A 23584-nucleotide genomic window follows, 5' to 3' on the forward strand; every position below is an offset into this window, starting at 1 on the left:
TGAGTTGGAATGGACTCTAAGGAACTCCACAACAACAGTTACAAACTCAACACCTATAAACAGACTCTCAAACTTTACAAAAATATTCTCAGTCTAAAAAAAAAAAGTGAACTTGCCTTCTTCCTCATCTAGAAAACAGGAAGGAAAAAGTGAAGAGAGAAAAAAGTGGTTAATAAAGAATTGTTAGTCATCTTATTATTTAATTGAATTTATTTAATTAATTTAATGTTTTAATTTAAAGCAATCAGACCCATTGAGAACATTCCATGACATTACAAGAAATCTTTTCTGGGTTATAGAAAGTGTGGAAAAATACATTTAAAAAGCTCTAAAAAATCCCACACGAAACAGAATCCTATACTGTCTTCCAACTCTTTCTTTAAGAAACGGTTGAAACATATATGAGGTATTATACATTTTTTAAACGTTTGTTTTATTGTATTTTCAACAGAGACTTTTAACTTAGCCGAGTCCTATATTTATAAAATAAACATTAAAATGGATAAATGTAATATTAATATATAATAATATATAATTTAAATATACATGTGAATGGTTAGGTGGAGGTACTGGTTCTGCCACTTTTCAGCTCTATAACTTTGGACAAGATTACCTATCTCCTTTTCTCATCATTTTAATCTCTAATACAGTTGATATGAGGGAGTTAAAATGAGGTAAATAAACAGGAAATACTTAATTGGTGCCTGGTACATAGAACGCCCACCACTCGTCTGTCAGTTTATCGTACTGTGGTGGCTTCCGTGGTGCAGAGGACCTAGGAGCTATGCCACTGGCGTTTAAAATACCAGCAGGGTCTTCCATGGTGGGTGGGTTTCAGCAGAGCTTTCAGACAAAGACACACTAAGGAAGAAGTCCCTGGTGGTCTACTACTGAAAAAATTAGCCAGTGAAAACCTTATGAATAGCAGTGGAACACTGTCTGATACAGTGCCAGAAGATGAGCCCCTCAGGTTGGAAAGCACTCAATGAAACAATGGGCTCAAACATGGAAATGATTGGGAGGGTGGTGGAAGACCGGGCGGCGTTTCGTTCTGTTTCGTACATAGGGTTGCAATGAGTGGGAACTGACTCAACGGCACTTAACACCACCACCACCGCCATAGAAAACACTTAATAAATGTTAGCTATCAGTATTTTATAGAGTCCATGTCTTATTTTTGTTTTCAGATTTTTGTTACTAACGCTAGTTTTTTTATTTATCTTAAGTAAAATGGAACTATTAATATACTGTTTGCATAAAAAGGTATTTTGGCACTTTGCAACTCTGGTTGAACTACTTTTTGAATTTCACAGCAGGGATTCAGATTAGATAGTCAATTTTCAAATGTTAACATAAAAATAGATATAAATTATCACTGCGAGGGAAAATGATGAGTAGCAAATAGCACCTTAATTTATAAAAGAATTTCCTATGATTCCCCTAGAGAAAAAACTAAAAAATATGTCATCATAACTTAGGTACAAGTAATCAGTAATTGCCAACCACGTAGAAATGTCTCAGAACTTACTAAAAGGAGGATTTCCATAGAGTCATTAATGCAAGACTGCACATGTTAGTGAGCTGCGCTGATACATTTGAAGCATGCATTCTTCCCATTCTGTTACACAATAGCATACGGTAAGACAATAGCATAATGGTTCTTTCTCCCTTACCACTGCAGACAAATTCTCGTTTCTGAACCTCAGCTACATTATGGCCCCTCAGGTGGGATGGGCCCATACACTGGGTGTAGAGGCCGACCCGAGGCCTCTGGCGCAGCCAATCAGAGAGCCAGGCCAGGTGGCAGTCACAGTACAAGTTGTTGGAATGGAGACGACTGGATGAGAGGGAAGAAGTTTAAAGCAACAAAAACAGAAAACAATTACTCCAAAAACTTGAAGAAGTCATTAATAACAATGGCTAGCTTTACTTGTTAACATATTAAGTAGATAAAGCTTAGAAAGTCCCAGTCTAATAAGTCTTTTAAAAAATTAAACTGGTTTGCACCCCAGAATCATGCCGCTTTTCATTTACTTTGAACGAAGCAAATACACACGAGCTTAAACATGACCATGGAATTCCCTTACCTATACTCATTCAAAAGGATGAAGAGAAAAACCAAGTTCAAGGCAAACTTCTCTACAGTGGCAACATACTGAAGGCAAGTGGGGGGCGGGGTTGACATGGGGGCATGAGAGGAGGGGGCAAGTTAATAAAAGATGTGGCTCCCACTTTCATATATCAGTAAGTTCTGCTGTTACTAGTCTCTATAGAAACTGCTTGCAATATCTTTTTAGCAGTTGACTTTCATTTTCTGCTGAACAAGACAGAATAATACTTCAATATAAAACACTTTTTTCACATCCCTATTGTGATTTCCTTCCTTTTTTGTTTAATCACAGATTAGCTGTTTTTGGCTCTTGGGGACCCATGCTCAGAGAGCTGGGACTGAAATGAAAAGGCATAAATGGCAAGCAGTGAAGGAATTAAGTGACTCCCCCCTATGTTGGCCAAGATCCACACAACATCATGGATCGCTTCCAAGTGGCAAACAGCACTTCTCCATTAATAAAATATCAGACAAATGTATCCACTAAATTAGGTAAACTACTTTAAACCAGCTTTTGTTTTCTCAAACCAAAGAAAAGGACATCCAAAGCTATAAATCAAAGCATCATTCCCAGAATCTTCTCTGACAAAGTAATATCATTTTAGTCCTTTTTAGCTGATGTGCTCAATTCTAAACCAGTAACAGTAATGGATATTAAAACATGCAACTCAGTCCAGAAATATAATTGGACCATAAAAATGGAATTTTTAACTAGCAATGATACTATGGAATAATGAACCAATCAAAGCAAAGGAATTTAAAGCTAGAAGACTGCTTTCTGTTATCCTTGAGCCTGTTGCAGATACAGGGTAGTCCTGCACCAAAACTGTAAGGAATGTTGCAGAATTAAAAAGCTACAGTTTGGAAAAGCTGAGTGACCTCCGGCTCAGCTTGCTTAGAAATTAGAGTGTCATCCAATGGAAGCCACAGAAGCATACTGTACATGTTGCATCATTGGTCTCTAAATATTTCCATCTCAAACTGTGCACATTACAGAGATTCAATACATGTGTACAAGTCTGAAATCAGAAAAGCACGTAACTTAAAAACCTGACTGGTAGACAAACTGTGGTGGGTTTCTACAAGAAAATAAAGGACTCAAAAAATGCAGATGCTGAATGTTTTTATCAACTCAGTTGCTTTATTTTTGTAAGAACTGAAAGCTTGATCAATTTGGAAAAACTGGCTGAAGTTAAAATACAAGACTAATTTGGTTAAATATAGTCTGAGTGAACTGGGTTACTAATTCAAGTCAGACTATAGTCTCAGTCTGATAGCCCCAAGAAAACAAAACTCAGTTGTATTTGAATACTTTTGGAATTATTTCATTTTGCTAAATCATATTCCGAGGTAATTATAATGATGTGATATCACATACAGAGTTACATTTTAGAGAAAAAAAAATTAACATAAGATTGATATTATCTAATTCATTAAATAGCTGGTAATTCAATTGATTTTTGTATTCAAGAAAGAAAAAAATGTTAATATTTTTCTAGTTATAAGTCATTACAAAATAGAAATTTTTTTAAATTTTTTTATTGTTGTAATTAAATGAAGTTACATTTCAAGTTAGTCTCCCACACAAAATTTTTATACATACATTGTTATGAGACCTTAATTGTTCACCCCACTCTGCGACAGCACACAGAATCAGAAATATTTTGAAAATCCAATCAAAATATATATATTTACTCTATTTAAAACTTTTTTTTTTCCAAAAAATCTGATGGTTTGGCTATGTTTCAAACCACTTCTCACATGAAATTTTTTTTTTAGGTCAACGTGGTTCTGAGGCCGGTTCAAATGAGATTTACCTTTGAAAAGGCTATAACTAAATACCCCACCTGGGTTTTAAGGATTAATTTTTCTCCAAGAGAAAAAAATAGCTGTAACTAGTACTTTATCAGAAAATCCTTTCTATTTACCTAAAATATTTTAATGTCCCTGAAAAGATATTTTTAAAAATAAATACTGACACATATTTAATTATAGAAAAGCACTAGAAGGTGATGCTGTGATTTTATGTTACACAGAATGTTGGAGAACTAGTTTAGCTTTACTAGGTCTGCTTCCATTATAGTAATAAAATCATAAAAATTTCTCATTTATCATTTATGGCAGCCCATTAAGAAGTCTTCCATTTCTTAATGAAATGTGACCTCTGCAATTGCTCAAAGTAAACGTTTCCCCCCTAAGCTTCGCATAATGCATATCATTTAAAAGGAAGTTTTAGGTTCAGAACAGTAGTTAATTTACTCAAATATCATATTTAGAATTAAAAAAAAAAAAAATCCGTGCTTTCTTTGCCAACTTCATCATAAACAAGTGGTCCTATTATTTGCTTACTAAAAATAATACTTCCTGGGTACTCTTAATTGATTAAATTGACCTTTACTTACAAAGTCCTAAGTTTAGGCATATGGTTGAAACTTGCCACAGAAAGTCTAGTAATGTTGTTATTGTTGAGAGTGCTGTAGAATAATAAAAAACAAGTTAGAAATTTCAGATATGAAAGTTTGTTGATCATTCTATATAATAATACAGAGAAATCTCTTGTCACTATGCATATGCAGGACAACTACGTGGAAGAGATGGCATAGAGAATGCACTATTCTATAGACAATTCAGTATTTCAATTTCATAGTTTAGCACATTATTAGCCATTCAGTTTTATTAAATGTTTATTCAATATGGCTTTAGCCACGTCACCTTTGACTTCATGTTACTTCCTGCACATTGTACATGGGAATCTAGTCACAATATTCTTAAAGGAATAGGACAGTCATAGTTGGACAATTGAGCAATTATATTTCCTTCCAAGGTGGATTGATAATGCGTATTCAGTATATCCTGCCTGGTGCAGATGGTGAATGTGCCTGGCTGCTGACTAAAAGGTTGGAGGTTCAAGTCCACCCAAAGGTACCTTGTGAAAAAGGCCTGGCAATCTACTTCCAAAAAATCAGCCACTGGAAACCCTACGGAGCACAGTTCTACTCTGACATACATGGGGTTGCCATGAGTCAAAATCGTGACAACTGGTGGTGGTGGTGACCTCTGTTAGATCCATTAGGGCCCATGAGGAAATGAACATACTGGAACTATTCACCTGAAATCTCACAGCAACATAGTATCAGTCCTATCAGGTCCTGGAAGAGGGTTGTGCTAATTGTTCTACTGTGGATATCAGCACCTAGTGAAATTTGAGTAGTAAGAACTATGTCTTTATTTAGTACTTCCATCAAGTCAGGATGAAGTGACATGCTGTAGTACTATTAAAGGCTTAATTTAATCTAACAGTTGTTAGCTGTAGCAGCATATCCTGTCCTTTCTGTAGTGCTGTGTGGTACGAGCTAGAACCGGGAACATGGGTGGTCAAGGAGTTATGGTGAAAATAAGTATAATCCTGGCTTGGTTCAAATTTTTGCCTAAGCTATGTTTCCTAGTTTCCCCTCACACAGCATTGTTAGTTGTTTTATTATTGTTGTCACTGTCATTCATCCACTCATCAAATACTTCCTGAAGGGATGTTACTTTTTTGGCAACACAGAGTATTATCAAAATTCACCAGGCCTACATTATTTACTAAAATAGCATAGTGTCCAACTAGGGAGATGAACTACACAAACTACAAATACTCAGAATTCGTAAGATTAAGAAGAGAGATGTTTATCCCTTTTCTGACGATTCTCAGAGAACAATGTGAAAAGAGTCATCCCAGAGGTGTGAGAGAAAAGTGTAGAAGTGGAAAGTGATTCTAGGATGGGGAAGACAATGACGATACAGGGTAGGTAGTGACTGAGGAGTTCAAGTTGTTGAAGGAGGCAAGAAAGATGGGATTAATGGCTCAGGTGGATGAAGGTGGATAGCAGAGAAAGGTTTGAATTAGGGGTTGCAAAGTCACTTGCCTACAGACACCAGGCAGGGACCACAAATGAAAAGAAGCAGGTCATGTGTAAAGACATAAAACGGGCAAGAAAAATGGAGAGTAGCAGGCAGACAGTTGAGGATGGTGAGGACCAGGGCTAATTAGAGAGGATATTGCCTGTTGTAGCAGCTAATATTCAGCTCCAAGGGACTGCTGGAATGCTGTATTAAAAGGCTGCCAAACAATCTGATTTTTTTAAGAGAAGCTGGAAACGGAAATTTTTAGATCAACCCTCCTGAGCTTTAAATACTGGCAACTAATTCAAACATTTCTAAGAGTCTGCGAGCCAACTGTGCGAGCTAAGCAAAAAGCATTTCTGAGGCTGTTTTAGGCCAGCTGGTGGCTGCAGTTATCAATGGGTAATACAGGGTGTTTGGGGTTGAGGCAGTGACTTATACTTCTTAATAAAGTAGGACAAGTCTGCTACAGACCCAGTGCATGCACTGCCTGTCTTTACTATCCAGTTTTGCAATGTATCAAATGATACGAGAACTAATCCAAGTGATTTGAATTAAGTCACATGGGGGGCACTTTATGGAGCACCTATAAAGCACTAAATTGGTTGGCTCATGTTATCTAAAAGCCTCTAGCATTTTCTTGGACTAAAGTGAAATGAGATGTTTTTTCAAACCACATTAGAACATATAACCCTGATGTCTGAACTAAAAGGTTTCACTTCTCAAAGGGCTTTGCTTTCAAATGACCCCTTTACCCACTCTCAGAATTTATGTTGACTTATTATGACTAAAATCTTCAGACTACATGGCATACTGAAATGCGACTCTGGGGATAAAAATGTTTTAAAAAGTAATTCACGGTAGGCGTGTGTAAATTTTGAACTATGGTTTCTAATGCTGCCATGCAAAAGAAGATTTTCACTGAACACTACACTATGATGAAGCCTATAGCTATCAGTTTGAAGACTTTTCTCAAAATGTTAGTTCACATGATTAACTGAAAAGATGTATTATTTTAGTATTTTTATTCAGTATTGATACTGCAGCCCTACTGGTGCAGTGGTTAAGTGTTTAGCTGCTAAGTGAAAGTTTGGTGGTTTGATCCCATCAGCCACTTCGCAGGGGAAAAATGTGGCAGTCTGCTTCGGAAAAATTTACAGCCTTGGAAACTCTATGGAACAGTTCTACTCTGTCCTATAGGATTGTTGTGAGTCAGAATTGTCTTGACAGCCATGGGTTTGGCTTGTGGTTACTGATAACTGGCAAAGCAACGTTGATACCAATACTGGTGGACTGAACAGTATGTGGAAGCAATGAAATCATTATCTTAAAATTAACACTAAATGTAAATGTTAATTAGGTATGATCAGATGTATATGGTATGGTCACAATCAGTTCCTATTCTGAAACAAATTGAATTCACATATTGTACCATTTTACTTGTAAACTTTTTTCCAGTGTGTACGTCTGTTTCTATGTTCAACCTCAAGATTTTCTCTTTGTAGCAAAAAAGACTTTCCAACTTAACTTTGTTGAATTTATGTCATGTAGTACAAAGGACATCATGGTATGTAAATCAGAAATGTTAGCCTTGATAATTATGTAGCCCCTCTAGGATCAAAATCTGGATTTAGACTTTTTTATTCCCATAGTGCCAAGAACAGGACTTGGCAGAGAATCTGATATTTAATGGATATGTATCACTATGTTTCAATTAAATTAAGTTATGCCCATTCTGTAGAGAAGGAAAAAAAAGAAAAAAAAAAAAAAACAATAAGCTACACTAAATTAGCAACTGAAGGGATATAATTCACTTCTGAATTCAGGGTTCAAAGAAAAAGAAAACATTGATCTATATTTAGTTTCCAGATAGTGTTATTTTTTTGAGATGCTATCTTTATATTAGTTCTACATTCTACCAACTAGAATTCCACAGCATGCCAGTCCACCATGAACATGCAAGTAATAAACTTCTCCCTTGCTGTCATCTACCTTGACTTTTGCTTCTTCTTGAACCTTATCCACACTCTCTACTCCAATATATATCCCAATCTAACACATCTTCAGCAATGGCCCTGGATGATTGCTCCGTCTTCCCTGGTTGGCCATAGCAGATTCATACATTCTCAAATGATTCATGGAATTAAAATAAATATAAAACATCTGGAAACTGAAATTTAAGGTTATGTTCAAGTTAATGATTCTTCATTATTCCCACTTAATAAGATGTTATATTCTAAAGACCAAAAAATTAAGAAAAACAGACCACCTCATTTCTGGAACTTTTCTGAGGGTAACTCTACAAACAAAGACTCCTGACCAAATATTTATAACGGGCCAAATTTGATTTCCGTGACAGTAATTTAGGCTTAATAAATTCATCTTTTCAGTGCTTTATTGTTTTACCCATTTTTTTCATTAATTTTTTTCAATTAATTTCTCTAAAGGTTGTTCAAAGTATGAGGATTTAAAAACAACATACTATTAAAATAATGTTTGCTTGGCTTTATGGCATTTTAATATAAAAGATTCCATTCCCTTTCAATGAAATTTCAGATTTTCTTGTATTATGTATCAATTTTTATGGTTTTCTTTAGTAAACAAGCCACAACCATTCTATATCTCTTTGAGAGCTATATATTAAAGTGCTCAAAAAAGTTCCTACCATTTTGGGTTTTTATTTTATTTTAATTCCATGTAGCATAAAGAATTTATCACTCTGGTGTGTTTCATGATAGCGGGCTGTTGGTTGAGTCACCTTTTAGATATCTGCTAACACGACAAATAAAATATATGAGGTAATTGTGTCTTTACAAATTTACTGCTAAAAGCAATGGTATCAGTTTAAAACAAATAAGTTATTATTTCTGTGGGTAAAGGGTTGATCAGTGCCTGACACAGTAGTTGTCACACGTTGTTGCTGTAAGCTGTCAAGTCGGTTCCGACTCACAGTGACTCTATAGGACAGAGTAGAACTGCCCCATAGGGTTTCCAAAGAGCGGCTAGTGGATTCAAACTGCCGACATTTTGGTTAGCAGCCAAGTTCTTAACCACTGTAGCACCAGGGAGCTGTGTTGGCACATAGTAGGTATTAAGTATATGCAAATATATATTGAATAAGCTGAATGATTCCATGTTTAATACACATCTAAACCCTTTCACTTAATAACAAGGCACTTTAAGGGATTCAATTCATCCAAAATACTCAGTCAACTTTCCATAAAAATGTTTCATATTATTCCTATATCTAGTTACGAGTACTGACTCAGTAACATATTTTTGGCACGATCAGCTCTGTTCAATTAAATAATTCTTGTGAGCAGTCTTCTCATATGCAAAGTTTAGTGACACCACCTTTTTTGACCTCAGATCACTATCATGAAATCACAGTTGTATCCTAATTATTCTGATTCTGAAATAGCATCAGTGAGCTTCATATATTCAAAATGGCTCTGCAACACAGTTTAAAAAGTGACCTTATAGCTAAAATTATATGATAAGCATTTTGGATATTTTTCTTATAGAAAAAGTTATATTGTTATCAACAGAGGCAAAAGGGATCTCTCATGTGGTTGGAGAATAGTACAGATTTTTAAATATCACAATTTATCTCAATCAACTCATTCATATACACATCTTCAAAATAATTCTTAACTGGATACTTTACAAAGCTAGTAATTCTATTCATTCACTCACAATTAAAAGCAAAATCATGTAAGAAATATTACTAAAACAAGTCATTCTCATTGAAACACTAAACTTTTTCAAAATCACTTTCTGTTCCTCAAACTCAGTTTATAAAGCAATCAAAATTTTTCTCAGGGAGATTTCACGATTTCTGGATGACTTCTAATAAATGGACTAAAAACGCAAAACCTCTTCATGTTTAATTCAATTTTGGATTTATGACTAAACTTTTCATGTCAATGATGATGATTTAAAACATAAAAAATATTTTATTGTTGGGGAAAATGTGTAAGTATATCCAGTAAGGTAGATTTATGAAACTTTTACTGAAAAAAAAAAAAAAAAAATCCAGAAATCTATGGACGGCTTAACTTTCTTTCCTACTTTATTTTTCATTACAATTATTTTACAGTGTCAAAGCTAAGTAGAGATCACTTAGCTGTAACCAATTTTGTCAGCAAGAAAAGGGAAAGGAAGTTACCTACAATTCCAATCTGTACGTTGTACATTACAAAGTCAGTTGTAAAGACTTTAAAATGGAATGCACAGCTTATTAAAATTAGAAAGTAGATTTTGAAATAACCTAACAAAGATAATATTAAGTTACCTGGTTAAAAATGACTTTTTTTTAATGAAAATACATTTTTTCCATTGCATAACAACTTATAAACATACTAACACACCCGCTACCAAATGGTGGACTATTCTGTTACACACATGTCATTAGGTGGATGTTTTGTGGTTCTTGTTCCTATAAAACTGAGTTTATCTTCATATTTAGCAATTCTGGAAATTCCCACAAATCCTGTGAGTTAGAATATTTTATTATAAGGAGAAACACAGGATAATACGTGTTAACATTTGAATGTCCTTCATAAAAAGACAGTTTTACCTAAGCATAGAGACGCAGTACGCAAGGTTTTGCGCACACATTTCTGACTCTTCCCTGTGTTAACCATGAGTTATTTAAGGGATCTCCTCAGGAGGTCATTTTGACACAAGATTTTTAGCGAGCAGATCATGTTTCACATCAGTACTACCGAGACACAAAGCTCCAGTTAAAAGAGTAAGGATACAAGCAGTACTTACAGCACTTCCAGGTCCCGGAGAGCCCTAAATGTTCCATCTTCAATACAGCTGATCTGGTTATAATCCAGTTGCCTGTTAAATAGATTAGAAGGAGATATGTAAAAGAGATGACCATAAGCAGGGCGAGGTGAAAGGAAGTCTCCCGAAGGGTCTCGGAAGCCCTGGCCACACTCACTGAAATGCTCTCCCAAATACACTCATCTGCTGAAGAATGTCACAAGCCATTCTGGTCTTGATGCCGCCACTGAAATCTCTTTTTGTTCTGAACTGTCTGTGCCAACAGCCGCCCTGGGAAAGCTCCAGTAAATAATAACTGCACCTTCTATTAAATGCCATAGGAATGCAATTTCATTACATCAAGAAAAGCTATCCATTAAGAGCTTTCAGCGTCATCTTGCTGAAACAATTTCATTAAGGTAAAGCGCTGTAAATCACTTAATGTCACAGCACCCCCTCAGTGACCTAACAGAATCCATTTATTAGAGAAGCCCAGCTGCATGTTAATTCACTATCCTTGGCAAGACCAAGAGAGACTACTTTAAGGTTTTCTTCTTTTAAAAGCACTTTTCCTTCGAGAACTCCCAATCAAGAAAGAAGAAATCATGCCTTATATATCTCCCTGCTTTCCCAACCAGGAATACACTTTAGAAAGCTAGCAGTTGTTCTATATTAAGCTTCACTCTTCTCAAAATTTGCATCGTCTCTCATTCTATGCAGACACTCTTTACCGTAAATATACTTCTTAGTTAAGGAACTTCCAGAATTATAGTCTGGATACCACCCTCTGGAAAATAAACTTTAAGTATTCAGGAATAAATAAAAATTTTCATTTTCTCAGAGATGTTCATTTCAGCCCCAAACACTTAAAAATACAATACACAAACATGGTCAAAATACTACGCATACTGACGGTAAAAACTTTAAAAGCCGTATCAGTTCATTCCAAACAATATATAATTCAAAGTAATGAAGCTTCTCCAGTCATTTAAGTACTCATTTGTTAAAATTCAAACATAAATAAATAATAAATAAATAAGGCTGTTCCAAACTGGTTAAATATGCTTTTTTCCTCCTGCTTATACTTTGGAATTAAACTTGCCTTATTTATATTAAGGAAACTACCTGCTTGAAATGAAGAGCTAAATACAAAATCCTACCTGCACTGTCCTGTCTGTCCTTTACAAACAAGCAGTTGTTTAAAGCTAGCAGCTTGATGCTTACATTATTATTCTAGCAAAGAAAGTACTTTAATGCCTCACTTGAAATAGAAACAGAACGTTTCACAAAATACTAAGGTGAGTTGTCAGCTCTACAAGCTTGGGTGAGGCAATGCAGATGTAGCGGGGTAAGACTATGATCATAATACAAATGAACTCTGTCCTTGGATCAAGTTCTGAATTCATATTTGAGGTCTGCTCTTAAAGGAGTGTTTAAACATTCCTATAAAAGAGCTATTTCCCTCACATGACTACGGAATAAAGGTGCAATAATTTAATCGAGTCACTTTCAGAGGGGCCCCTTCAAATTTAGGAATTATGTACATAGAGAATGTCTCATAAAATATACGTATCATTTTTAAGAAGGCCTCCAGGGGACACAATCATACACAAGACTATCTTGATGTCATGCAAATAGTTCAATCTAGGAGATATATATATATATATGATACACCTCAGAGAAGAAAAAAAATTTATTGCTTTTATAAACTAAGGCTTTTCCCAAATACTAGCTACTATCCATGCTACTATAATAGCCTAAAGTATCTCTACTTATTGGAAATTAATAACGGAAGTATAATTTTATTTTCTAAGAAGACTTTTAAAGCCTCATGATGTAATATGACTGCTGTGGTTGCCCCCCTCCAAAAAAAAAAAAAAAACCACAAAAAACACTAGCATTCTTGAGCTCTTTTGATTTTTACAGATTAAACAGATTAAATTCATTTAACAATTAAGTTAACAGCCTTTTTATTTTAAAGTGCTAAATATATATCTAAACTATTATTCTCTAACCTCTTGAACAATTTATCAAAGCCATTTAAATTAGTACAATGGCATGAAGTGTTACCCTTGACACAAAACAAAAGAGAAATTGTTTCCAGACAAATTGGCAAAATCTTTTAATGCTATCAAATTTGCCTAATGCAGTCTCCAGGTTAATCTGTAAAAGGGTGAGCTGTATGTTTGCCCATATCTTATTATCCTTAGCTGTCAATGTATAAATCAGCACTGACACAGCTTCTTCTAAATCATGCACACTATACACAAAGGGGAAGCGCTAGCTTGCCGGAAAGCGCTCAAGCAAATCTTGTCCTACAACCACTGAAAGGCCGATCCCTTCAGAAGTTGAGACATGGCTAAAAATTTGCTAATTTCACCTCTCTTTAACAATGCTCATTGGGAATTGCTTTTCCAGTTCTTATCAGAAATCCAATCTCTTTTTGGTGCTAAAACATTAAGAACATCTGATTTTCCTAGGGCTGAAGATTTTTCTTAAAAGTTTTCTGAATGCCATTATATCTCAGTTCATATACCTTTTGAAAATGAAGGTATTTTGTGGGCAAGTTACACATATTACTGGACAATCAAAAAAAATCAAACAACTGAAAATAGTTTTTTAATTTGTAGGTTTTGTTCTATGGAAAAGAATGTTTATGGAAAGTGTTGTGCCTGCATGAACGCTCATGCAGAAAATCTTTCCTAACAAGCCCCCATTTGTCTGCATATGGTTCAAGATAAACAGTGTCAAAACTAGGCAAAAGTGTAATTTATTTCAGGATTTCTGGATTATTTTTCTGCACCTTGTTTCTCTCACTCTGCTCACTTCCTTTTCCACTACCTTTCAAGCCCTGGGCACTATTGCTTTCTGTAAACAGGAAAGGTTCTGCTCTTAGCCATGCGTTTAGTGATGGACAAACTGACCCTGTCTTGCTGTGGTCTCCAACTGGGCCATGAAATTATTCTGAATTAAAGAATTAGCAAGAGGGGATTCTCTCTTCCCCCTCTGTTCTCTGTAAATACTGTTATTACTATTTAGCCAGACAAGGTAAACAGTTTTAAAGAGATTGGGATGATGAGGGCTTTAGGTATAATGGCAACAGTTTAAAACTCTTTTCTAGGGCAGGAGCTGCTTGGTAGAGTGCAAGCGAGGGCTCTGCCTGTTTTCTGGAAAGAAGGAATGGCGTGGTATCGGCAGTTTTTTTTCAGATCTTTAGCAGCCTACACCTTAGCACAGACTTTTGTGTCTTTTCCTCATTTCCTGCCTCCAAGTCTCCTTTCTGCTTCTATTCAAAGTCCACATCCCCTCTCCATCCAGTCCTTCACTGTCTTTAGACTGTAAGTTTGTGTTTTTAATCACTACTTGATCTTTAATTTCTTGAAAATGAGGAGTGAAAATGAACAGACAATCTTTAAGCTCTCTCTCACCACTACATTCTATGATTCTCTTTTTAGTGGCAACGGCTCCTTTTCTGATGCCCAAGAATAACTCAAGACCCTTCGATTTAATTTCTCCTAGCACTGGTCTTAGACAATGTAGTGTATCGAAGGAACCCATTCTTTATTAATAGAGACATCACTCTGTGCTCACACACATACAATTTCTGAACTTGATTTGTATTTCTTTAACACTAAAAATAATTTAGCCCAGTTTCAGAATTTGATTTATTCTTGGTATGGAAGACAATAGATAATGTTGCTAAATATAAGTTTTAAAATAGGTATACTGAATGACAAAAACATTAAATATTTGCTTACTTGGCATTCTGAAACATTGTATTCTGTTGTTATCACTGTATTCTGTTACTTTTACGTTTTCTTCAAGGATTTCCTGCTTTCATTTTCTTAAAATTCGGATATCCTACTCGTTGGATATTAACTTCAGTTGATTCTGTCCCTACCTATAGCAACTTCACAGCGTCTGAATAATGAGATCTTATCACTAACTGATTTTTTTTTTGTAAGAATTAGATCATAAAATATAATTAACTCCAAAACAATACTGAACATAGCAATTTTGATAATTTCTAAGCCAGGCAGGATCTCTCACTGTCTCATAAAAATCATTATGACTATGCTCCAGATTTTGTTTGGATGCTAGAAACAGAAGTTAAATTTATATTCACAGTACTACTGGGGAGATAGCAAATTCCAAATATTCCATTGCCTTAAAACATATCAAAGTGGTTAGGATTATTATCAGGAAAGAGCAACACTTCACTATTCAGAAAGTACCCTGATAAAAACATATAAATTCAAGGAGAAAAAATTAAAAGCTGTTAAGGAAATGGATATGACCTCTTCTATTTCGAACACTGCGTGTGTAAAATTCAAGTCAGTAAGAGCATCTAAAAATGCAGCTCTTAAACAAATAATGCTATTAAAGCAGTTGTCTAAGATATTTAGAGAACACAAGAATAATACAGACTGCTTTATATAAATGAGTATGCTAAATGAAGTTCCAACAATCATATCATGTACCTCAGCATAAAAGTAAATCAGTGTTTCTTTTAAAAGAAATCTGGCCAAAAGTTAACCTGGGCATTGGTAGAGAAACAGCCAAGATAGGGACTATTCTGAGGAACTGAAAATAATTTACATTACTTAAGGCTTAACATGTTTTTGGCATTTTCAAGACAAGCTTTTGCTTTTTTCACAGGAATAAATAATCTGTTTTTATTGGACTAGTATATTTATGGTATAAATTTATATCCATTCGACAATTTATTGGGAAAAAGAAAAAGGTAGCTCTAAGGTAAAAGAAACTGGAAGACAACGAAGTTGACCTTGAGTAAACTAATCAAAGGTGACAGAAACTGAAATTGACAATGATCGTAAAAATTTACTCAAAAAATAGCATGGCATGGTCTTTATATGCACTGTGCCATTACTCCTCACAAAAAACTTTGAAAGGTATCATCATTATCCTGATTTCGTAGATGAGAACATGTGGCTCACAAAGGTTCAATAACTTATACAAGGTTGTCGTGTTGTTAGGTGCAGCAGAGGCGGTTCCAACTCATAGCAACCCTACACAAGGTAGGTAGAAAAGATGTGGGGAAGTCTTGGTTCAAATTTAGATCTATGCATTGTCTTGCCAAAGCTCCCGCTCAATACAAGTAGCTCAGGAAACAGATTGAGGAGCTTTTTGTTCTTAAAATGGATGCTACAGCTAACTCTCTGATGGCCAAGATTCACAAAGAAGCCAGTAACTGAGTGCTATGGAATTTCAGAGAAGGAAGAAATTACCCTAGGCTAAGGTAGTCATGTGTGAGAGAAGAAAAAAAAAAGCAGATATTAGAAAAATGAGAAGAATCCAGTTAGAAAAGGAACTGGGTATTCTCCATGGAGAGAATGGTTCGATCCAAGGGCAATTGTGAACATAGGCACTACAATGTCCAGGGTGAATTTTTACAGGATCAGAGTCACTCTGGCTTGAGCAGATTTAGTAGGGTGGGTGCAGATTTAGTAGGAGAGGGAGATGCACACCTGGCTCAGTCAGAATGTTAGCAGCAGCAGTCAGAGCGTCTAAAGAAACTGGATATTATGCGACTCAATAAAAGTCACTGCTTTCTAAGGGCGGGATCTACAGCTTCTTCTTCTGCTATATTCTTACTGCCTATAACACAAAGCTGTTTTTTGCATAAACTAAATGCTTTTGAAGCAGGTAGTGACTGGATGAAAGAAAAGTGCTTTACGAAAACAAATCTGGCATCTCTGTTAAAAAAAAAATCTAATGAGAATATAGATGCAACATCATCTGCAATGCTCAGAGGCAGCAAAGTGTGGCTGTACAGCATTGGGGAAGCAAGAAGCCCAAAGGTCTTTTCCGTCTTATAGCACAACATGGCAGCTGATCATGCCAACCCCTATTTTATGAACAGATGAACTGCATTCCCAATTATTCCATCAGGTTTTCTGGAGTTTGGTATGGTTTGCTTTATTTTGTTTTGTTTTGGAAAGTGTCTACAAAGATATTTTAATAGATTACATTTTTATATGAAAGAATGCCATTATTGGAGAAGAAATGCTTAAGGCATTCTTCAGAGACAAAGCAAAATGCAAAGTTGGAGAGGATATTGGCAGCAAACTTTACCATAGTGGTTGGGGATCAACCATTCAGAGTGCACTTTTAGAGTTAGCGCAAAGCAGTAAAATTACAGGAACCACAGATGTTTCCCATGGCACTGAAGAGCATCTGCTGAGTTCTGGTACTTTTTGTATTTGAGTACCGAAGGCAACCCAGATTGTCCCTTACTTCCATAGGCAGCATTCTGGATGGTAAGGGGAGCTCTGGCCCTCTTGAAATGAGACTCATCTTCATTTACTCTTTATCTAAATGAAGAGCCATCACTATGTGTTTGTTCAGAAGCTTCTATGTTCCACTGATGCTTTGTGGAATTTAATCTAAGGTTAAGGATTGTGGGTTCCATGAGTGAGGAACCAATCTCCCTACAAAGTCTCTTCAGCTAGGATTTATCTAAAACAGCTTAGGCAGGATCTGGGGACAATAGCACCTACAATTTCAATTTGGTATTAGAGAATTTTATTTTTATAAGTAAGAAACAGAATAAATTATACATGAAAACTAGCTGAGGACAGTAGACATTTTGCAATTACTACTCAACTTATATGACAAAGCTAAACGAAGTCTTGCAATACATGGTAAATACAAAATACATTCTCCTCTTTGATTGTAACATATTAGTTCTACCACCGAAAACCCTTTGTCATCAAATCGATTCCAACTCATGGCGACCCTACAGGACATAGTGGAACTCCGCAATCTTTATGGAAACAGACTGCTGCATCTATCTCCTGCAGAGCAGCTGGTGGGTTTGAAACACCAACCTTTTGGTTAGCAGCCAAGTGCTTAACCACTGCTCCTTATTAGTTCTATATTACTAGTCACATATTAGGTAAGCAGGTCGTGTTCCCTTATCATTAAGAAGTATGCAGATTATAGGGAAAGGAAAACCAGAAGAGAGATATTTAACACTTAAGAAGTAAAAAAAAAAAAAAAAGTAAATAGGTGTTTCTGTGTACATAGGCTACTGCTGAGAGCTTTCCTTCTACTGATTTTAACTGATCTAGCAATAAAAAATACTGAGTATTCCTTCATAGTTTCTTTCATGAACTTCCCCAGCATTCCCTGACAACTTCCACCAACACTTTTATCTCCTTTTTGTAGCACCTATAGCACTTAATGTCTTACTCACATATCAGGGTCTTGTGCAATTCGCTTAATACATTCTAGTATAAGCTCTTTTTCTATTTTGTAGCTCCGTATGTAATTGACCCATAACAGAATAGTCTTACCCATTCTAAATACTGCAAATTACTTTATATTCTACCTTACTATTTTCTCCCTCCCACGCGGGCTAATTTCTAGCAGTTGATTAATGAATAATTGCAGAAACAAATACATTATATTTTAACAGTATTTTACCATTTTTAAAGGTAGTTAACATGTCTTATTTCTCTAATGCTTACAACATACCCAAACAACTATTATATTCATTTTATAAAAGTAAAAACTAAGGCTCAATGAAATTTACTTATTTTCTCATGTCTAAAAATCCAATAAGCAGCTAAAGATTCTGAAACTCCAAACCTATACACATGTTACTGCAAACATATTAACTGACTTGGAATTTGGGAAAAAAATTATGCATATGAAGAAAATATTTTAAAATCCCACTAAACCACCATCGTACTCTTTATAGCACACTGGTTAGCATCTCATTTCTCTTTTTACCTCAAAGCTTGTAAAATCTCATTTTTCAAGCATAAATGAAGAGGACATAAAGAAGAATTCCTCCACTACTGGAAGTCCCCCTTCCAAAATGTATTCTTAATTATGGTAGAAGGGTGACATATAGACTTGGATTCCCGGAATATCTTTACTAAGAAGATTAAAAGCCACCTGTTTTAAGGATTTAGAGGTAATACGATTGTAAGATAGCAAATGGCATTCCCAAAGAGTGGTCAATTGTAGCTATCGCTATACTTTTACAATAAAATTCAGGCAACTTGAGTAGGTACTACACGGGGATCCTATACTGTTCTGACCAGGCGTGAGATACAGAGGCGGCTATGAACACCCCACAACACTGAAGCTACCTGAAGATTTCTCCATTCATACCTTGCTAGCGAAGATAAAAAGAAAGCAACTAAAATCCCTTTCATGTACAAGCACTCATAAAAACTGCAGGGCCATGATTTTAATACCTCTACAATTTATACTTAGAAGCCTACATTTTTCCACCTTTACCTATACATTCATAAAGTACAAGTTTAAAATCAAAACCATTTACACTGAGAAGACGCAGAGGCTGAAAACTGTGGCTTCATAAACAGTTGTCTTCTTTGACAAGAAAAAACATCTGTCTCACTTTTGCTAGTGGAAAAAACAGGGTTGGAGCCTACCATGGCTAATTTAGAATACAAGTTAATTCTTGAAAAAGTGCCTGCCCTGTTTATTACAAGCTAAGCAATATTGAATTCCTGATAGTTAATCTCAGCATAAAGGGCCTTTTACTCCTACATTCCAAACCAATGTAAAAGCTAAGGAAAATGTTTTCTGCCCTAGCATTTACAGTCCATCAAAAAACAATCACTTTTAAAGGCTAATCTGATATTTCAAACTTTATAAAGATATGTACTTACAATATTTGAATTTGTCACTGAAATCTTAAATCTGATATGTACCTTAAGAACTAGAGGCATTAAAAAAAAAAAAAAAAAAAAAAAACCTATACATAAGACACCAGATTAAAGATTTAACAGGAAAACAAATACAGAAAATTTTGTTTTTCTTCTTCTTTTTTTTTTAAATCTTTAAGGAGGCTACACATATAATCATAAAGGTATTCGTGAAAAAGATGTAAGAACCATATTCACACAGAGGAACAGGCATAATTTAGTGGACTCATTCTTAAACTTTTAGCACTTAATGAAAATGGTTGTCTAAATAAGTGCTCTGCCGCTAACCAAAAGGTTGGAGGTTCAAACCCACCAGCTGCTCAGCGGGACAAAGCTGTGTCAGTCTGCTTCCATAAGGATTACAGCCTTGGAAACCCTATGGGGCAGTTCTACTCTGTCCTATAGGGTCGCTATGAGTCAGAATCGACTCGAAGGCAACAGGTTTTTATTTTTTGGTTTTGTTGTCTAAAAGCTCCAGGTTACAAGTATCTCTAACAAGGAAGTATTATCTGCCCTTTCCATAAAAAAATAGATTACATTCCGAATTTCCAAAACACAGCCAGGGAAACTGAAAATGGGAGTTACTGAAGTAATCTGGCAAAAGACGGGAAAAACACAGCACAAATACCTTCTAATCATTTCTGTAGAATTCACAAGATTAACCACAAAGTTTGAACAATAAATTCAATATTAACTTCAGTTTAAAAACAACTTCTAAATGAGAATCGCGTCAAATAGCTTCTGGAAACAATTAAAAATCTATTGTTATAAGCTCTCAATAGCATAAAAATACATAGAGCTTTCACCATTTCTTTCTCATACTTCATTTAATGTAAGATGACTTTAAAAGAGAGAATAACTCTAAAAATATATGAAATTCTTTTAAAATACATACTTACAGATTTTTAATATCAACTGCCCCACGGAAAGCCTTCCTTGGAATTGCTTGAATTTGGTTTTCACTGAGATCGCTAAAACAACAAAAAAGAAAAAAAAGTTAAAAAATACTATTTAAAAATCATGCATAAGCAAGCAATGTGTTTAAGAGATAGGACACTACAAAAAAATCTAAAAGGCTTATAACTGAGTATATAGCATTAAATGCAATTTCTAATGAAAATTTTTGTATTTCTAATATAAATTAAAGGTTGCACTAAATCGTTTCCTAAAGTACTTTTCCAGATTTCTGATTCCATAATAAAATAAGAAAGATGGTTCTTTTAAATTTAAGAGCTGATCAAATTCTGTATAATAAAACAATTCTTGAAAACAGAATTATAACTCAATTTCAAAAGGCTCTAAAGTTTTAGCACTTGATGTTTCTCCAAGCTTACAGACATAACTTATGAAGTATATAGGAAAGTTGTCCACTTTAACTTCCTAGAGAAGAGTGGGTAAAAGCTGATAAAACCTGAGCAGTGTGATTAAATTTTCATAGCACTTTAAGTAATTTTGAAAATGGAACATGGTAGTACCAGTCCAACAATAAAACCAACAGTTTCTCCATGAAATATTAAAAGCAGATTGATTTAAACTCTTCTATAAATAATTCCATTATAACCATAAACACAGAATGTCTATTTTTTGCATTTTAATTTAATTCAGAAATACATTTTAATCAAGGGAGGAAAAAAGCACTCTTCAAGTTGGAATCAGAGGTTTGTAAAAATCGCTCCTCTCACGAAATGGATCATTATTTTTCCTTCAAAGAGTGCAGATGCAACTCTTTGAGCTCACGTACTATTATTAGCCTTAACAAGTTGGATATAAACGCGCATGCAAGAAATGCATTGAAAATGAACACGCTCATGTAATTTTAAGCAACACCACCACATGCCGAAAGCTGAAATATCAAATAAATAAAATATTAAAGGAACAATGATGATACTGAAATTATCTTTTTCAAAGGTAACCAATGCTTCACAAAGAAAGATGAAACCACTGACCACAGTCGCAAAGCAGGTGAAAATAGAGCCATTTTCCAATTATGTGGAGGGATACTGGACGGATTCATCCACATGCTCTCCCCCAATGCCGCTTATGACCAGCGCTTGGTGTTCACACGCTTGTGGCCACGCAACAGAGAGAGATAATTGGCAGGCACAGAGATTGAGTGTGTGGTTTTGACCTTCTTACCACCAAGTTGTAAGCAACTGAGATTTGCATTTTTATCTTAATATTGCAATGTTCAAATAATTAAAAAAAAAGTTTGCTAAGCAATTTGTAAAGAAAAATATGTTAATACATTTAATAGGTGAAGGTCTTTAGCAAAAAATATATTTTATTTCAAACAGTAAATTCTACAAAATATGTTATCTAGCTGTTCAGGCTTCCATCCATTTTCCTAAGAGATGCAGCTCCGTTATTGCTGTCAGTTTTCACATATCTTTAACAGTAATAAAACTCCATTTCCTTAAAAATTGCTTATTTCTCTGACTTGCCATTGATTCAGAACTCTTCCTTCCTTTGTTTAATTACACCAGGTTAACAATATTTAACATATATATTGAAAAACCTTGATGCTTGAAACTGTGTTCAAGAAGACTACAGAGAAAGAAGGCAGAAAGAAAAACCCAAAAATATTAAAAAATGAGGAGGCAGAAAAGATTAAATTTTAACAAATCTTAAAAGTATAACAAACACCCCCTGAAAACCAACAGGAGTGCTTTTACTGCTGTGTTCCTGCCAATCGTTTTCTAATGGCTTCCCTTTTTTTTTTTTTTTTCACACTTTTCCAAAGACAAAGACTGCTTCTAGGTGAATGACAATGGCAGAGAGGAGTATGCTTCAGATTTTCCGGCTTCTCAGGCTCTGCAGCCTTCCTATCCTGACAGCTGGGCAACCCCTTCCTGCTCCTCCCCCACCCACAGAGTCTCACTTCTGCTCAGTCTCTAGGGTCATGTTTTCAAATAGCAATGGGTGGCAGAGGAGTCAGTGTCACCAGTTTAGGTGGTTCGGAGAGGCACCACTGAAGACCACTGAGACACAGTCAGAAGCTATTCTTTTTTAATTTGATTTTAGTTCTTTGTTTCTCTTAAGCAGAATGTTAGGGGGTAGAACGGTTTTACCTGCTAATGCTCACTGTTGTTGTAGGGTGCCATCCAGTTGATTCTGACTCACAGTGACCCCATGTGACAGAGAAGAACTGCCCCATAAGGTTTTCTTGGCTGTAATCTTTACTGAAGCAGATAGCCCGGTCTTTCTCCTGCAGAGCTGCTGTGTGGGTTCAAACTACCAACCTTTCTTTTGATAATCGCTTCTTTTTTACAAATGAGTGAACAACCTTCAGGGTCAGAGGCTCCTTATTACCCCAAGGTCAATGGTTTACCATGGGCCACCATCCCCTGAGTGCTCCCCAGTCCACTGCGTGGTGGGGCCTCTGCTCTAGAGTTCAGCCCACTCCAGGAGGGTACTTTACTTATGGATTCCAGTTAAGTGGGCCATGTTCACCAATGCAGGAAGAAGAAACTAACATGTTTTCAATTATTGCATGCAATAACTGATTTTAGAAAGAATATATTATCATATTTAATCTGTATTTCATTTAAACTTCATAACTATCTTGTGAGGTAGGTATTACATATCCTGGTTTTACAGGAAAGGAAACTGAGCTTTGGAAACGTCAAGTATTAGCGCTTAACAGTGAGACAAATTGTTAACGGGAATGTACAGAAAACACAATGGAGTCAAGGTCTGGGGATGTATAAAGATATACCAGAAGATACATAGTCAGTCTCAATATGTCCTTCCTGTGGCCTAGTCTTTAGAAGGCTTTTTCTTAATTCATCCTACCCCTCTGTCTCATGTCATTTACAAAACGATGGCTTAGACTGTGTTCAAACAATGATTCATATTTTCTACATATGATCAAGTGGAGGACTTAGCTCAATAATTCTCAGCTTCCAATATTGGGAAATCATTTCAGAAGGTAACATATAATCAGGAACTGATGGTACTGAAGGAAGAAGTCCAAGCTGGCGTTGGTGAAAAACAAGGCTCCGGGACTATGATAAATGAAGGCAGGGATTTTAATCCATCCTGTTTCTACCAAGAAGTCCCTGGGTGGTGCAAATTGTTAATGTGCTGGGCTACTAACTGAAAGGTTGAAGGT

The 23584-nt window shown here is 35.5% G+C and overlaps 1 protein-coding gene across 4 annotated transcripts in view; it reads right to left on the bottom strand.

The window, feature by feature from the left end:
* SLIT2 (slit guidance ligand 2) overlaps positions 1–23584 on the bottom strand; it is a 431007-nt gene that overhangs the window by 155242 nt on the left and 252181 nt on the right. For 2 of the 4 annotated variants that reach the window (XM_004375151.3, XM_004375149.2), the window contains exons 5-9: positions 20373–20444; positions 10772–10843; positions 4513–4584; positions 1674–1837; positions 117–128 (exon numbers count right to left, since the gene is read on the bottom strand). In XM_004375151.3, the coding sequence (XP_004375208.1) occupies positions 117–128; positions 1674–1837; positions 4513–4584; positions 10772–10843; positions 20373–20444 (392 nt within the window). The remainder of the gene's footprint in view (positions 1–116; positions 129–1673; positions 1838–4512; positions 4585–10771; positions 10844–20372; positions 20445–23584) is intronic. The other 2 variants (XM_004375152.3, XM_004375150.3) reach the window with 1 other exon arrangement.

Source organism: Trichechus manatus, unplaced genomic scaffold (genome assembly GCF_000243295.1).
Source record: "Trichechus manatus latirostris isolate Lorelei unplaced genomic scaffold, TriManLat1.0 scaffold00034, whole genome shotgun sequence".
Taxonomy (NCBI): Eukaryota; Metazoa; Chordata; class Mammalia; order Sirenia; family Trichechidae; genus Trichechus; species Trichechus manatus.